The sequence below is a fragment of the Bombyx mori genome, chromosome 3 (assembly GCF_030269925.1).
Source record: "Bombyx mori chromosome 3, ASM3026992v2".
NCBI classification, from domain to species: domain Eukaryota; kingdom Metazoa; phylum Arthropoda; class Insecta; order Lepidoptera; family Bombycidae; genus Bombyx; species Bombyx mori.
Window position 1 is genome coordinate 6,289,312 of NC_085109.1, and position 19,237 is coordinate 6,308,548.

At 40.4% G+C, this 19,237-nt stretch overlaps 1 protein-coding gene across 1 annotated transcript in view; it reads left to right on the top strand.

Moving 5' to 3' along the window:
• The window catches only part of PKG-I (protein kinase, cGMP-dependent, type I), a gene marked incomplete at its 3' end in the record, with an annotated part of 123,830 nt that overhangs the window by 31,429 nt on the left and 73,164 nt on the right, over positions 1 to 19,237 (top strand). Inside the window, 1 exon segment of the mRNA NM_001043586.1 lies at positions 18,290 to 18,456. Coding sequence (NP_001037051.1) covers positions 18,290 to 18,456 — 167 coding nt within the window.

The following is a 19,237-nucleotide window of genomic DNA, read 5'->3' on the forward strand; positions in this document are numbered from 1 at the left end:
ATTACGTTTAATTGACATTAACATTTACAACTTTGTATTCCAACGCGGAGTCATTGCGAAAACTGACATTGGAAGGATATATTAAAAAATTAAAATGTTAATTGCACAAATTTATCATCCAAATGTTACTGTTTTTAAAGCATAAGCAATGTCTTGTTGGTTTAATGTTTTGCCGTAGCTTAGAATATTTCCGATAAAAATTTTTTTTGCTCATTTCTTTGGGAACGTGAAAATTCAAAATCGTTAATGATAGTTACTAAAACAGTAGGTACTAGTAAAATCTGGTTTTGCGATAATTTAAATATCCAACAAGATTACTTTGAAACTATACATGGAACAGATGAATTCTATGATGTCGATAACATTTACAATTACTTTCATTATCACGTATTTACTTTACGTGATCTGGTAATCTAATAGGTTCGGATACGCATCGACGGCTTCCGATACATAAATACAGCCTTCAATGCACGCCTTCCGGAGTGATTTTTTGTTCTCTATCGACTTGTCAAGCTATTGTCGCTTGCATTTTTAATTTAAATATAGCTACGGCCTGAATTAACTTAATCTTAGTTTCGATAAAGAGCACTTAAATCTTCATGATGGGTTAATTTGAAAGTGGGCAGTTCGAGAAATAAAATGGAAACATCAAACGGGTATACAATTCTGTTTGACAACGGTTTTGAACGGAATCCAAAAATTTGGATTCACTTCAAAGAGTTGTTTATATTATCACTATCACTACAGAGTATAAAACAAAGTCGCTTTCTCTGTCCCTATATATGCTTAAATCTTCAAAACTACGCAACGGATTTTGATGCGATTTTAATAGATAGAGTGATTGAAGAGGAAGGTTTATATGTATAATAACATCCATTAAATAGTGGAGAAATTAATAATGAATTACAGTTTCCGAAGCGAAGCGAGCGCTGGTCGCTAGTCTCTTATAATAATAATAATAATAATAACTGGGTACAAACCACGCAAAGTCATGCGTCCCCAATTTAGGATACCCTGTCTTATGGGTACCAGAGAATGATAAACATACTTATATATGTTTAAATATATACAAACTTAGAGAATAAGCTCCAAGGCAAAGAGCAAACAAACCTGTTCATCACATAATGTTTCCAGATGTGGGAATCGAACCCACGACCCTTGGCGCAACAGTCAAGGCCGCTAAATGCTGCACCACCGAGTCAATCAAGATTAAAAAAATATAAAATGAAAATTATGAAATGAAAATTTATCCTTATGAAAATATAACCCAACTTCGATATTCATCTGTGGAGCATTCAAGGCCTAATATTTCTGGGTACACTTGTACTGATATAAGCTAACGAATATGTATCACTTTACACTTTCCTCGCTCTGATTTAGATACTAGAATAGAGCCCCGGGTTTCAGGATTAGTTTTAACCGGCAGACCCTCAGAACACTACACCCTTTAATGCGTAAAATCCAAAATTTCTGATCAATATAAATATAGATAAGATACTTCAATTAATTACGGGTTATAAAATGCTCTAGTATAGTAAATGTGAAAAATGATACACGATTTTGATTACAAAAAAGAAGAACTAATATAATAATGGACGATAGGCTCTCATTTCTCAAACATAATCGACATGTTAGTTTAACTTTAGCTGAATTGCCACAAGAATACATTTAGTTGCATCTGCTTTCGGATATTTTGCGATTGTTAATAAATTAAAAATAAGATAATAAAACGGTGTTTCCTATGAACATTAACGTCGCAAGCGGATCGAAATACAAACAAAAAAACAACCATTTATGGTATGATTGAATTTGCATTGACGCTGTTGACGCTAATAAAAAAGTATTGGTTAGTGTCGATCGAGTAGTGGTCATTGAAATGCTATAAAGTTTTTTTTTTTAAATAACCTACACTACACGTATCCATTTAATATTTCACAACATTTTCCACGGTAATTCGTTCGTCCAATTCGCTGGCGTTGAGGAAACTTACGGATGCTTTAAATAGAGATGACAGTTCAGTTTACAAACGGACACGTCTGATCAATAATTTAATAGTGTTGATCCCATTCGCGTTATTGTGATAATTTCCGCGAATTTACACTCTTATTTATTTATCAGTAAGAAGGTAATAGGTAAAACAAACACGGTGTTGTTAATTCTAAAAGATTTGGGGTTAAAATTGCGATAAATAAAATAAAAACCTTCCTTACATACATATATGGTAGATACAAAGGTTCGAAATCCGAGAAAAGTTTGGAAAGCAGGGTTTGAATTGGCCTCTAATTAAAAGTAATTAAAGAATACTTTACGAAAACTTAATTAGGTTTAGAAAACTAATTGTTACCCACTTAAATTGATCTAACATTCCGTATTCTGAGAAATGTTGAATTTTTTTTTACAAAATTTTATTCTTTCATGTCCTAACATTATTTATTATTAGTTTGTATGCTTTTTTTTTTTAATTGCATTGCAGTCGATCGCATGCAACGAAGATGCGAATATTGCGATGGATGTGTGTAGTAACGAGAATGGATAGAATACGGAATGAATATCTTAGAGGAAGTCTGAAAGTGGCACTTGTGACTGAGAAGCTGAGAAGTACGTGTTTGGGGTGGTATGGACATGTGATGAGACGAAATGAAAATGAGGTTGGTAAGAGAATGTTAACTATGAATGTGGAAGGATTTAGAGGAAGAGGTAGACCTAAGAAGAAATGGATGGATTGCGTAAAAGACGATATGGGTAAAAAGGGAGTGAGCGAAGAAATGGTATATGATAGAAGAGTATGTGGAAGGATAAAACATGTTGCACCAACCCCAGGTGACTGGGAGAAGGGCAGGATAATGATGAATGATGATGCTTTTTTTTCAAAGTTTCGAAGCTGTAATAACACACTGCATGTGAATTAACAAACGTCAAGCTTAGAATCGCAACACGCGAAGTGGAACGAAAATAAATTGTTCTTGTGGAAATTTCGTGAGAACAAAAACTAAAGAAAATATTAGTAGTTTTTCGTTTTTTTTTTACTCAATCATCGTTTCTGCGAAACCGAACTGTGTCAAGGTTCTCGTGAAAAATGATTTTTTAAAAGCGCCATCACTAATTGGAGAGCATATAAAACTTACATTCTAATTTGTGACGGTTTCAAATGTAATAACGTCAAATAACGAACCTCGCGACCTTAAGATTTATTCCAGAAACGTATCCTGTTTAATAAATACACCGCTAGCGTAAATATTTGTTCAGAATGATCCCGAATATATATATATATAGGAAGTGTCGACGCTCTCTGTTTTCCTTGGATCTTTTCATTCGAACTCCGAAAGCCAAATTCGATGATAGATTTGAGTCTTCAAAAACAAGGCGGGTCTTTAGCCTCTGTCTTGGCGTTATATTCCAAAATCGACCTTTGAGGAATAAAACTTCATTTTAAGAACAAAAAGTCGATTGATTGAATTTCTTAAGATATTATTTACCTGTGTATGTACCTGTATGTTCATACATAAATTATGTGGAAAGTAAATTAAAATTTATAATAATAATAATAAATACGTTGTTATGTGATTAAGAGATAAATACATGGTGGATAAGGATTAGACCTATCTTAAAATATACAAAGGAATCCTAAGGTTCTGTTAAAATCAGAAAAGCTATATTCTTCTCCAACTTTTCAACTTATATCTAGAACGTTCTGAACAAATTAAAGATGATAACGCTAAAGCGAAACTTTCAACAAAAATCGGCTTGAACAAGTTAGAGTTAGGCTTCGTAGTTTTTTTAGATTCGGGATTTTTTCATTATATTTAGAATTGTTTATATAAAGTATAAGCTTCCAATTGCAACGAATACTGTCAAAGGTCTAGAAGAGTGCGTGGGCGCACTGAGTTTCTCGCCGGCTCTTCTCAGTGTGTCCCGATTCCAATCCGGAGGTAGATTCTGCGAAGCACTACTCTTGCTAGGGCTAGTGCTAACAAACTCTCTCAAGTTGAGCCCTTGTGCTCACATCTACCCATCCGCGGGAAACTGGATAGCCTCTAAGCTACCAGCGAATAGGTACGGAATATAATTCGTGGCCAAAAAGATAAGATACCTATTGTACTTCTCAAGACTGAAGCGACCGTCCTGAGGTTAAAAAGTACGCACTTAAAACGTGTTTACTAATGACTTTTACGATAAAACTCCAAAAAATAAAATTTGACGAGAATATTGGTACACATGATGAGCACTATCTTACCTGTTTTGGTACTTGCATATTCGCCATCCTTGATATTATGTGTGCCGCTATTTTTGTCTTGCCTCGGGATTTGAAGGATGAAGTCATAATACAATAAAATCGAGATCTCATGATGGGCATTGAGGTTTGTTTATTAGTATATATTGCGTTCAGTGCATCTGGAATACAAGCCGATTATTTTGGCAAAAGGGACTTGGAAGATATTAGAGGAGGAAGGAATACATACAATCACACGCTACGCATTATTAAGCAGTCAAATATATTATCCCTCCCTATTGTTATCCCTCCCGAAAAGATTGAGGGCATCTGTCCAAAGAAAATGCGTGTTGTACTTTTGAATCTGGACAAAAATATCTGATAGGACCTATATAAAATGACCTTAAAAATCCACCAATAAGTTCTGACTAAGCCCTGGATATTATTTTATTATGAAAATCGAAAGAAAGTTTTTCAAAATTATATAACTCGTTTTCTCTTCTTAACTTCGTTATAATCTATTTTTCCATTGCTATCTTTTAAATAAGCCCACGTAACGGGTAGCTATAAATAAATCGAGTTACGCCACTGAGAGTGGAGTTCATGCCTCGTACTAATGGTTTCAGCGGTTTGGTCTGTCTAGATAACGTCAATCCTCGCGCACGCGGCTCTGTCAACTTTGGTTAGGGCTTAGCCTATGACGTCAGAGATAACCGGATTATAGATGTTTTGTGATTTAATAAACAAATTTAACCGGGGATAAGAGATACAAAGTTCATTATTTACACGTTGTTTGTTCAATGACACTTTGGAAGCATGTAGCAATAAATAGTCTCAGGGTATTTGTTACGTTTTGGTCTATGAAGACTTAGTTCTTCTCTCTGTGTTTCATGCCATTTGTATCATGCGCTTGGTTTTCCGGAATCCAAAGCAGTATTCATCATTACGTTAATGCGTAGTGCTTTTTTGCCACGTCCACTCAACCTTTGGAGGAAATTACACATTTTCCAATCGCTATTCTATTCGACTTAACGAAAGATATGCAAGGTTGTATGTAGTTTCTCTGCACCACACTCTTACATTTACTCTCCATTTCTATCTCTAGTAATCACTTACCATAGCAATAAAATATATTTAAATACTTCGAATATAAATAGTAGTAATTGAATAGAAATTGAATCCGCATGAATTATTTCAGCCATAAATAATCTTTACTGATCCAGATGCGAGTGGTTACTAGAATTGATCAGAGAAATCAACTGCGTGCTGACAAGCATAAACAGCTACCATTATTCTAGTTATTTCTGTAGAAGATAAATGTTTACAGTGAATATATTTGAAAAATAATGGATTGTTTCGAATCACGGTGTGACGGTACTTAGTACCTAGTGTAACAATGAAAAATAAATCGAAGAAGAGTAACAGTTTTATTTCAACCTATTTAAATAGAAAATTCGGTACTTGTCGATGTGGGAAAAAAATTGGCTGTCTGTAAAGTCGGTGTGCGGACGATATTTTTACGTAATAGTGTTTTTTATGACGCTATCACCTAAAAAATTAAGGTATACTTTTATGAATTAAATTGAATTATTATCACTGAATTATCATTATTTTGTATAATACAAAGAAGGTATTAATTGAAAATTATATTTTTTTCGGATAATTTAACGCTTGGGCCGATCTTGCCTCTCTATCGCTTGTACCGCACTCTCGCTTGCGCGCTCATTCTCAGGCGGAACGTGACACTTTTTCGTGCGTGCAGCCGGTGTTCATTGATTTATAAAACGTTATCTCGTCAAAATCACGCACGGTTATCCAATTTAGGAGCCCTAAATTGACCTTAGGGCATTTGGGTTTTTATAGGTACCAGAGACTGATAAACATACTTATATATGTTTAAATGCCGCTAACTAGTGCACCACAAAGTCAGTCAGTAGTGATCATTCCACTACAAAGGCTCCGCTCAAATATATTAAAATCATCAGGAAACTTAAGAAGTTCAGTGCAGACGAGCACTCTCTTAGATGTTACGGAGAAAACCTAAAATTACACGATCCAATAAACATACATCATTCGCATCCATAATTCATTAGCAGCCATCAAAGTATCCATAGGATTTATTTCAGAGAAAATTGATTTATATTTATATTGAATTCTAATTATGTGATTACATGCGTCGTTATTTATGTTACGATGTAAGCCCGCTCGGCTAATTGTCTTCGTTGAACGTTTGTGATTTACTAGACTTTACTGATTGATGGTAGCGGCCAACAATTTGTTTTGAATCATGCTAAACGGTCATAAGTGATCGTACTTGATTAACGAATGTGGAATCTAGGAACATTTACGACACGATGTCTATTTGATTGACGTATTTAAAGACAATACGGCTTTATACAATTGGAATTGATTAGTAGCTTTAGATGGGACTGACGTAAAATAATGTTTATCTTGGAACAGGTAAAGCTACCATTATCTTTCGCGGTCACAAACAGATTCATACACGATTAGAACCGACATAAATATGTAAGGTCCAAATGAAAATCTTCGATTGAAATCGGTTAAAAATATACTATAAGTTCTAATAAGGCGGTTAACAGACTTAGTTTATATATCTTATAGTTGCATAGGACATAAGTTGATTAAAACAGCAGTTACGTCTTCTTTATCATTTAACGTTATTGTTTCGTAAAATATATCTTTATTCTTTTTTGCCATCTCTTCGGATTGTGACGATTTAACTTTTGAGTTCAAATTACGTATTCCAGTTTAGATTTTAATAAAGTACAATCAGCTATAAATAATCGAAGATAAAGCACTGAATACCAATTCGTTTTTTTTTTTTTAATCCTACCTATGCTGATAGCCTTGAGAGGCTATTTCAGCTTACCCTAGCTTGTGTAGGTGAGCTCGCGGGGCTCAAACCGGAGAATTGCTAACACCGCCCTAGCAAGAGCAGTGCTTCGCAGAATCTACCACCGGATCGGAAGCGCGACCCACTGAGAAGATCCGGCGAGAAACTCAGTGGGCTGTGTCTGTGGGTTAATTCGCTCGTCGAGCCCTTCGTCGCAAGCGACGGGTTCGGCGAGGACGGTGACCGGTGCTTGTATTGCCTAAAAGCACCGTTAGTGGATCAGGAGGATCCGTGATGACGTGCTTTGGGCGACGTCGACGGTTTACCAAACGGTCTACAGGATCGGGTATGTAGTTTCCGGCGGCCACGACAAGAGGGTTCTCATGTCGTGCCGCCTTCTCAAAGTGGCGCAGCGATGCCGACTGTAGATACTTACTGACGGGGTCGAGCTCCAGGTCATCGTGGAGGTCCACGTTCCTCTGGAACCATGGTGCTCCGACGGCTATCCTGCAGAATCGGGATTGTATTACCTGAAGGGGTTTCAAGTTGGTGCGGGCCGCGTGAGCGAACACTACGCTTGCATACGTCATGACGGGGCGTATGCAAGTTTTGTAGAGGGTTACCTTGTTACGGAGGGACAGTTTGCTTCGTCTACAAAGCATTGGGTAGAGTCGTCCTAGTATAAACGCGGCGCGATCGCGTACCGTTTTTACGTGGGGACGGAATGTCATCCCTCTGTCGAGGGTGACGCCTAGGTATTTGACCTTCGGGGCCCACGGTATGGGCTGGTCAAAGAGAGTGATGGGGCTAACGGCGGAGGTGTTTACGCGCCTACTGGGGAGTGGGGTGCTCGAAGTGGTATTCGGAGGGCGACCCCTTTTGAATAGCACCGCTGTGCTTTTCGTGGGGTTAATGTCTATTCGCCACTTCCGGAACCACTGTCCCATGGTGGTTACTGCGGTCTGGAGTCGCCGATGAAGCAACGACATCTTCCTACACGAGTAGTAGATAGCCGTGTCATCGGCGAAGAGCGCTAGATGGGTCTCCGGAGACCGGGGTATATCGTTGATATACAAACTAAATAGTAACGGGGAGAGTGCGGAGCCTTGCGGGACTCCGGCAGTCAGATGACGGGGACGAGAACGAGTTCCCTCTACTCGATATCGAAACGAACGGTTCGACAAGAAGTCTCGTATGACGAGCACGAGTCTGTCTGGCACTCCCATGTTGTACAGTTTGAAGATCAAACCGTTGTGCCAGACTTTGTCGAACGCCTTCGCTACATCGAAGAAGAGGGCGCCGGTCGGGATTTGTTTACGCCTATTTAGCCCTATTAAGATGTGCTCCGTGAGGCGGTGCACTTGTTGTACGCACGAGTGTTTGGCGCGGAATCCAAACTGCTCGTCTATTAGAATTTTATTCGCGGTAACGAAGTCCCAGAGGCGTTTCCGAAGGAGCCGTTCGTAAATTTTGCCTATCGCTGGGAGGAGACTAATCGGTCGGTAACTAGCGGTTTCATTATTTGGTTTGCCCGGCTTGTGTATACCGATAACGTCTGCTTCTTTCCATACCGCCGGAAAGATGCAGTGCGTCATAGCAGCATTTAAGATGGTAGCCAACATTGTTATCAGTTGGACTGGTAAGAGTTTTAACGCGCGGTTTCGGATGCCGTCGGAGCCGGGTGCCTTCTTAGGTTGAAGGTTGTCTATTACTTCTCTAACTTCGTCAGAGGTAATGGGGGGTAACGCGTCCGAGGGTGGCAGGGAAGCTCTGCGCTCGACCTCCCTGTCGACTGCCTCGGTGTGTTCGGGGTCCGCGTATTGAGTGCTGGTGGTGCACTGCTCTTGCAGTGCATCGGCCAGCAACTCTGCCTTGTCATCGTCATCGAAAGCCGGTGGTTGGCCTGAAGGGCGTACGAGAGGAGGCATAGTAGCGGTAGTTTCGGACTTGAGAGTCCTTGCTAGTCGCCAGTATGCTTGATGAGAGGGCGCGAGTCCTTCTAAGTAACTATCCCAATTCTCATTTCGGGCGTCGCTTAGGCGAGATTTTACATCCCGCTGTAGACGACGCATCCGAATCCGGTTTGAGTGCGTGGGAAGTTGATCGTAGGCCCGGATTGCCGCGTTTCTAACTCTTAGGAGGTTCCTAAGTTCGGGGGACAGTCTGATGCGGTGGAAGCTATCCTCCACATCGACTTCTTTTGAGGATCTTATGATCGCGGAAGAGATGTGATCCGTGATGATGTTTATGGATTCGACTGTGTCCTCGGGGGAGGGAGTTGAATCCGGGCCGCAGGGGAGGATTGGTGGAGCGGCATCGGCTAAGCATTTGCCCAGCTTCTTCCAGTCCACCATGGTCCTCGTAGCTGTGACTGGGTTGTGGGGGCGACCGAGCTGTATAACGACAGGTCGGTGGTCTGAGTCGAGCTCTGACATTGCTTCGATGGAACGCAAGCGCAGAGTTACGTTCCTCAGCAGTGCCAGGTCTATAGTGCTCGGACGGAGCGCGATGTTATACGGATAACATGTTGGAGTTGGGGGACCGACTACTTCAAAGGTAAGGTCGTCTATAAACGCGTCGAGACGCCTACCATTTATGTTTGAACTGTGGCAGTTCCACCTAGTGTGGTGGCAATTTAAATCGCCTGCCAGGATGACGGAGTCTCCCATGCCGAACAGTGACTCGATGTCACTGCTCAGAAGGGGCTTGTCCGGGGGGAGATAGACGGATGCGATGACGATCGGCTGGTGTCCCGTCAGCGAGATACGGCACACTGACGCCTCGATATGTGAGAGCGAGGGGGTATCGAGAGGGACAACGTGCAGGGCCCGCCTATAGTAAATGGCAGTCCCGCCTTTGGAGGCGGTGAGTCTGTCATTCCTAACCATGACGTAATTCGCGACTTTCGGGTCACGACGCGAGGGCTTCAGGCAGGTCTCCTGCACTAGCAGAATATCTACAAGATTGTCGCGGAGGAATTCGTAAATTTGATCGCGTTGTCGCGCGAGTCCGTTAGCATTGTAGAATGCTAACGTAAGGGAATATGGTTTCTCTCTAGCGTTTTGCGCCATTGATTACCGGTGATTTTAGAAAGTACGGGCCACGGACTCGTAAACGTCCATGTAGTCGAACGCGGCCGCGAGCCGTTGTTCGGGGTTTACCGCCCTTCGCAACGCGTCTGCGAACGATCGCAGACGGTCGAAGTTGACCGCCGTGACGAAGTCGCGCACGAGCGTGAAGTCGTTGACGGCTGAGGGTTGCGGGGGACGGTACGCGGGCGCGGGGGGAGGTGCGAGCAGGGGCTGCGGCGCGGGACGTGTCGCGAGCGGGGGCTGGGGTGCGGTTTGTGTTCCCGACCTCGTATACGGCAGCGGTTTATTCCACGCCGAGACGGTGGGAACCGCCGCCGGTACGAAGGCGGGTTTCGGTGCTGAAGGCACCGAAGTCTTTGGGCCGACGGTACGGGGGGCTGGGTGGGTCGGACGTTTTCGCGGAGCCCTAGGACATCCACGGTAATTCGCGGGGTGCCCTTGCTTAAGGCATAGGACACAGCTTGGAGGTTCGGTCGCGGTTTCCCTAACTCGCGAGCAATCTACCGTGGCGTGATCGCCGAGACACTTCACGCAGCGGGGGCGCGCGTGGCAATTCCGAGCCGAGTGGCCATATAGTTGGCATCTGTGGCACTGTCCGGGAGTGCCACGTCTATGGGGGGCTTCAATGGTAACCCCGGATAGGCCACATACTGTCGCGAGACATGCGATCTTTTTCTTGGCCTCCGGGGTTGGTTCTAGAGCGACTAGAACCATGTTATATGGTTTTTTGTCGCGGCCGTTGTGCATCCGGTGCACACTTACTATCGGGAGGGACTGAGCGGTCAGATCCTCCCTTACATACTCTATGTCGAGTTCCTTCGGAACTCCGCGTATTACTACGCGGAGCTCACGGTCCTCCTGAAGAGCATAGGTGTGGAAACCTATGTTCTCCTTTCGGAGGTATGCTGAGAGGGCCCTATGGTCGCCCGGCGTTGCGACCTTTATCTGAATCCCATGCGCGACGTTACGCGCATGGGTATAATTTATTTTGTTTGCCTGAAGGGCCTGGGAGACGCGGTTCCACGCTGACTTCTCCTGGAGAATCAGCGGGGGCGGGGCGACGGTTTTTTGCGCGGATGCGGGCTTGGGACGCGGCGGTGGGGTTGCGCGGCGGCCGGAGTCCGACTCCGGTGTCACGACTACCTGCGGACGGGAGGCAGTCGCTGACTTGGTTTGTTTTGTCGTGGAGCTCCGGGACTCCACGGCGCGAGTACGTTTTTTCCCGCGTTTTACCGTTTGGAACCCATCCGAGGTTCCGGGCTGCGGGCTCGTCGCGGACTCGAAGTCCATCTCCGATCCGGTATCGGAGTCTGAACCTGAGTTATTTATTACGGACGACGCGACGGATGATATTGGCGAGAATGACGTCGCGGGTGCGTTAGGCGCTTCGTTGGCGCTAGGCGCTTCGTGAGTCGCTACGTGCGTACGTGCGCTCAAATTGGGTTTGGGGGCGGGGCATGACTGCGCGGCTCGAAATGACGCGGCGAGGGACGCGGGCGGGGCGGGACTCGCGCGGGCGGCCCTGTAGGCCGCGAATTCGGCCGTGAGGTTTGATAACACCGGGTACTTCTCGGCAAGTAACCCGAGAAACCCTAAAAGTTCTTCTTCCATCTTACGTTTTTGCCCGGGGGGGGCGTCCCCGGGACTTAAGGCACACTCGCCGAAAGGCGAGTCCCCTGAGTAGGAGTTCACCCCCTGAGCTTTACCAGCTCCAAGGGGGGGGAGTGCCTTTGCCGTGAAAACGGCAGTCGGCTAGGATTGGGGTGGAGTTGGGAAGGTGGGGCCCCACTGGGTTGTGAGAATGCCACAACAAGCGGTGATCTCAGCGGGGGGTTAGTCTCGAAAGAGACTGTTTTGCTCGCCGAATAAATAAATAAATTTAATAAATGATATGAGTGGGTGATAATGTGAAGTCGTTACGAATGCACAATCGACAAGTTCGAGTTGCTTTTACGACACAAGGTCGCGACGCCAGCGATAGTGCGTCAAGAATTCGCAACAATGCCGCGATCGATGCGACAACGACAATGCAGCGAAACTCAAGACACAAGATCGCGACGGCAGCGACAGTTTCTCGTAAAAACACGTCCGGACTGTAAGGCGATGCAATCGGAACTGTACCAATTCGTATGATCCGTTATCAGTACACGGCACGTCATTTGAACATTTTGGGAAATTAACCTATATTCAACAGCATACTTAATTGTTCAATAGAATATTAATCTGAAATTATATTTAAAAAAAAAACCATTTCATTCATCAATACTCATTCAATAATTAAATACAAAATAAACGCTTAAGATTTTTCAATACTAAAGCATAATAACAGGAGACAAGCTACACACGGTAATTCAGCTACAAACTACGTAACTCCTGTACTATGGAAATTATATACTAAAATACGTTCAAATCTATATATATATATATATAAAAATGAATTGCTGTTCGTTAGTCTCGCTAAAACTCGAGAACGGCTGGACCGATGTGGCTAATTTTGGTCTTGAATTATTTGTGGAAGTCCAGAGAAGGTTTATAAGGTAGATAAATATGAAAATGCTCGGAATTAAATAAAAATAACAATTTTATTTTTCCTTTGATGTGTCTCCCGTCGGACGGATTCAGTTTGTTTGTTTTAAGTTTATTTTATACAAAAGTTTAGGTCCTTTATTTATCGATTGAGGCACTACGAAGTCTGCCGGATCAGCAAGTACTATATAAATATCAATTTGCCCGATGTGGCAAATGAACCCACAACTGTAGGCGCGGCGATCAATGGCACTACTGCGCCACCGAGTCAGAAAAAATTATATAATCGCTTCTCTAAGCACACTTACAATCAAACGGCTTTAAGAAAAAATTATTTTAATAAATAATTATAATGTGGTCATATTATTAATCCACGCTATTAGGTTTAACGCATCTAAAGCAATTTGGGCTTTCGTCCAAAACATAGAAAACAGGTCTAGGCCGTATCTATACGCATCTGATGTGCAATTTGAAAACTATGTTTATAATAAAAAAGTAATATCGTTTTCAGTGTGAATCTATATCAATTACTCCCTTTTGGATTCTTTTATTGTTTTGATTGCTATCTAGTGTTTAGTGATTTTAAGCATTTTACGACGAATTGCAATTTCTTTAAAGATATTTCGCATTCGCTCTTACAATTTTATAATATCAATCACTACATAGTATAAAACAAAGTCGGTTTCTCTGTTCCTATATCCCTATGTATGCTTAAATCTTTAAAACTACGCAACGGATTTTGATGCGGTTTTTTTTAATAGATATATTGATTGAAGAGGAAGGTTTATATGTATAATAAAATCCATTAAATAGTGGAGAAATCAATAATAAATTACAGTCCCGAACCGAAGCGAGGGCGGGTCGTTAGTTTATCTATAAATTTCATTAAAATCATCGATCTTGTTCTATTTTTAGTGTTCAGTAAATAAAATTTAAGGACGCTGCAAATTTGTAATAATTTCGCGTTTAGATATTATAAATTTAAATAATAAATATTACAGTTGGTATCGTTGAAATTCGAATCAGATCGAAATTACAGAAGGTCAAAATTTCGTTGCCTTTAGAGAACACAGATCGATTTAATTAAATAATATTATATGTGCACTAATTCGGACCAATGTCGTGCTGTAATAATTTTATTAGTAAATTAATTAAAACGTTTTTGATACTTTTAAATCAAATTATGACAGGTCATGAGTTTTGATTAACGTTTTACGAATTAACTATACACGATTAAAATTATTTCGTTAATTAATTTTAACACGTGAACGTAAAATGAGTCGGGCTCGCTTCGACTGTTTATCTAGCAGTGACCTTTATTCATACTTAGAAAGGGACAACTTTGTATGTTGGGACAATTATATTACGAAATCTCTCCTACGCGTAGCGGCTGTGAGATATAAGACTGCAACATGCTTCAGTTACTATGAGTTACACAAGCTATTCAATTGCTAATTAGTTAAAAGATACTGTGTTCTGAATGATGAATGTGAGACAACATGAATGAGGCAGACGGTGTCAAGTCGCGCCTAAGGCTGATGTCAAATAAATGTATGACAAAGCGAGTCTAGAAGGGACTCGTTATGTACCAATGCCAAATGCATTTTTTATTGTTGCGCCACTCACCTTGAGATATAAGTTCTAAGGTCTCAAGTATAGTTACAACGGCTGCCTCACCCTTCAAACCGAAACGCATTACTGCTTCACGGCAGAAATAGGCAGGGTGGTGGTACATACCTGCGCGGACTCACAAGAGGTCCTACCACCAGTAATTTTGCAAATTATAATTTTACGTGTTTGTTTTTTATTACACGATGTTATTCCTTCACCGTGGATGTCAATCGTGGACATTTGTTGAGTGCGTATTTCGTTAGAAAAATTGGTACCCGCCAGCGAGATTCGAACACCGGTGCATCGCTCAACACGCATGCACCGGACGTGTTATCTTTTAGGCCACGACGACTTCGGTTAGACGACGACTTGTGATTAGAACCTACATCAGGTGAAAGACATTAGTTTGTGAACGCTGCCACCCACATCGAAATGTGAGGTCGAATTAACGTAATACCCGTCGCATTATATCCTACTTATCAAACTGCATTGCATGACTGCGTCGCGGTAAAAATAAACAAGGTATTAGCACTTCGACGTGTTAATACAAAATGTTCTACCCCCGGTGATTACGTAAATTATTAGACCTGTTCTTTTGATACTTACATCGTACATCGGTGAAAACGTCTTAAACGTCATCTATATATTAATACGTGAAGCAAAAACTTTGTACCCCTTTTTACGAAAATTGCGCGGACGGAGAAATATGAAATTTCTCACACTGATAGAGAATATAGAGTAGGAGTGCACAATGCTAATATTTTTTTTAAATAAAAAAAGATACTTTAAATCAATAAAGAAAACATTATACAGACTTCCATTTATTTGACACAACACATATATAAAAACATACTCTTTGTTTACTGTCAACTGGGAAACTTTTGTTATTGTTTAAAGTCTGTGGTCGAATTGAAAATAGATTAATATTATTTGTCTTTAAAATTATTGATCTATAGTGCAGTTTTGGCGAATACTGTGATTATATTATCGAATTATAATAGTGTTTGACAATAGAACCATAATAATGTTTAAACTAATTTCATTAATTATAGTCGAATTTCGACTACTGCGGGGCCACTAGTAATCAATAAACATTTGAAGTTCCGCATAATCCAATTATTTGATATAAGTGCACCGGGCTTCTTATCGCGTACTTGTAATTATTGTAACAATATTTTTATTTATTTTTAGATACCGGAACATTCGAATAGATAGCAATACTAGTTGATACTGAATATCTTACGCAAAAGTATTGTCACCGGGAATTTAACTTGAGTCCCGTAGTTGATTATTCTGAATGCTTTGCTCGATCGCCCGCGGCATACAACCATTTGTTTATTGATCTAAAAATATTAATCAACTTTAATAAAAACCAATTTAAACCAACCGCTGTGATGAAATGAACATTGCTTATATGTACATGCTAAACCACATTTCATTTCATTGGTATGTCGCACGTTTTTCAATGGTTTGACTCATGACAATCAGGGCTCGGCTCCTTTAAACAAATCGTATACAATCAATCGTCATAATATCTATAAGGACACAATAGCACCCAAACACGTCACAACTGATTCGATACTTGTCATTTTGGATACTGGTTCGCCTTCAACTAATAACCGTTTTATGATTCGTTTATTTAGATAATATGAATGCGTTTTGATAAAACTCATTGGGTTATATAGTATAAAAATATACGAATCCATCGAAGCATTATCTATTATTTTCCATGATAGGTTTGTGATAACACCAAGCCAATAGCGGCCGTATTCATGAAACGTTTTTACTAAGCAAACGTGTTGTATGAAGTGAGTTCAAAATTTTCAGTTTAATTATGATTTGTTTGCGTGATGCTGAAAGGTGTTAAACAAAATGTCGCACACGCACACGAAACAGTCCCAAATGGAGCACAATTACAAATTGGAGAAGAAATATTTGGAAATGAAGCGAATGGTTTACGAACGTACCGAAGAACTAAAACGGAGGGATAAAATTATTACACTATTGGAAAACGAGATTGACGAGAAAGACGCTCAAATAAGATATCTCAAGAACGAGATTGACAAATATAGGCAAGTCGTGAAACCATTGACGCGTCAGATTATTGACAGCCACAAAAACGGAATCGATACCGACGAGGAATGCTTCACGATGAAGACTCCGGGCGTCGAGAATACGCGAGTTTATTCATTAAATGAACCACGACTGAAAAGGACTGCGATATCAGCGGAGCCCCTATCGTCGCTGACTCAAGAGCATGAGTTGAAGTTATTGAAAATACCGAAAAGCCACAGGTTTGTTACATACACGACAAGCAACCTTTTATTTGTCTGCATCACACGAATTAAGAATCCAAACTAGTTGGACCTCTTGTTGTAATAATAAATCTCGCATTTGCATCTCACGTAATTTAAACAGGCAGGTCACGAACTTCACGAACGCATTCCTCTATGTCGCCACCATCCTTGTATGTGGTTATTGTCTGGGCAGATCTAATTTATCGCTTTAGTCATCCATCGATCAGTCAAGGTGGCGACTGAATTTCTTCTAAGAACAGGCATTAGCAATGGCTGCATTGGTCCGAGGTCGACATGTGTTAGCCGGTGTGCCTTCGAATGGACCCATTTGGTATAATTACGTTCGAACTTTATGCGATGCCTGTCCTCGCCATCGGCTGTGTCGTGATAAAGCTTATGATTTCGAACGAAATCCATTTTTTCATTGTCACGTTGAAAATGTAGGGCTTTCGTTTTGTTAATACATAAGAAGTGTAAAATTTAATTGGCTTCAGAGCGGATTGTGTGTGGCTATTTAGACAAATTAAAATTAAGAATGGAAAAAAATTGTCTGAAGTTGTATCCTAGAATTTGCTTTTCATTATCAGCTATAGAATCGCGTACCAGCTAATACTGGTTGAGTCCATCTATAGCTTTAAAACTTTAGCAGGTTCAGTAGATGTAGATTATAGGCAATATAAATCACTACACACATAACTTATGGTCTGTTAAGGTATTTAAATACAAATTACACTACGCTGCAGTTACAGACGGCGCGTTATGACCCTAATTTACTGTAATATTTCAAAGGTTACTGTCATAATACAGACAGATTATGTCGTTAGGAACAATACCTTGAGGTTCGCAAGACATTTATTGTTTCCTTAATAACATCGTGATAAAGTGCTCGTATTTCTCTTTAAGCTTTATTTAAGATATGTCGGGTATTTTTTAGAGTTATAACTGATACTGATGGACATGTGTATGTGTAGAAATAGAACTTTCCCAAAAAAAAAACGCTAGCTATGAAACTGTATACCTAGTGTATTAGAAACTTTTTCGAAGCCGTAATGCGAATAAACTACTAGTCTAAAGTAAACAAAAAGGGTTGTACACTTTCCAACTTAAAAAAATAAATAGATTTAGATTTTAGAACGAGAAATCTTAATCTTATAATGTTTGGTATAACCAATAACAAATTTACTGTGTAATTTATTATTACTGTGATCGCTTCTGGTAAAATATCAAATACGCCACTCCGTTCACTTGCAGTTTCTTTTATTGTTCCCACATCAAGTGTACTAATAGTAACTTCCTTCCTTGGAAATTTATTTTGTACCTAACTGTCCCGATCTTTTATAGCTCAAGCACTGGTCGCATGTAGTATTTTGCCAACGATATGTCCTATTTTATTAGCCAATATTAGGAGAAATTGAATCTTGCTCATATACGTTGAGTCTTCCTCATATATACATGCTTGAAACCGTTTGTCTAGTATCTACTGCATGTTAGACAGGTATTTATCTGTATTAATCTTTTTACTATGTTATAACTAAGGCATTGAACATGATTCTTAGATTTTGTGAAACTAGTCATTCTTCGTGAATAGGTTGATAAATAACCATAATTTTCTTGGCAAGGACAAAGCGACAATGCCAGAGCTGTGTAAGTAAAGGTTGTTTCTAAGAACTTACTAATGGCGTGTACTTGTTACTTGCAGATCTCGCGAGCTGATTAAGACTGCGATCCTCGACAACGACTTCATGAAGAATCTAGAAATGACACAGATCAGAGAAATAGTGGATTGCATGTATCCCGTCGAATATGCAGCCGGCAGCATTATTATCAAAGAAGGCGACGTTGGAAGCATAGTTTATGTTATGGAAGGTAAGTGTAGATATTTAATCGTTACTATAAAAAGCATTTCGCATGTTAATCGCGAATAAATTGATTTGAAACGGTTTTCGCTTTATTGAAAAGAGCGCCATCTATTATCGAATAGCAATACAGCGCCCGCCAACTATTGATAAAGTTCACTTCTACTACATGCATATAAATTTCAACAGATGGCGCTTTAGCAGAAATTTAAAAGTGCTTTTACAGTTTGCGTCTTTTCAAAATTTCTGCCCATCACTATTATAGTTAAATTAAAGATCTAATTTTTTTTACTTAACTTTTTATTTTTAAGTAAAAAAATATTTAAACTTTAATTAAAACCTATATACACATCAGTTACACGTGTGTTATATTTACAAGAAGTAAATAATTTAAAATCAGAAATGCTTGGAATTACATTTATTTATTTATTTTTTTATTGCTTAGATGGGTGGACGAGCTCTCAGCCCACCTTGTGTTAAGTGGTTACTGGAGCCCATAGACATCTACAACGTAAATGCGCCACCCACCTTGAGATATCAGTTCTAAGGTCTCAGTATAGTTACAACGGCTGCCCCACCCTTCAAACCGAAACGCATTGCTGCTTCACGGCAGAAATAGCCGAGGCGGTGGTACCTACCCGCGCGGACTCACAAGAGGTCCTACCACCATACGAGCATAGTACCTATATTTTATTACCAACTATTACTACAAGAGACTATTCGTAGTTTTTGCTTAATTTAATCCTTACTCTATGTACTAATTGTGTCAACAATGAAATGCAAATACGATA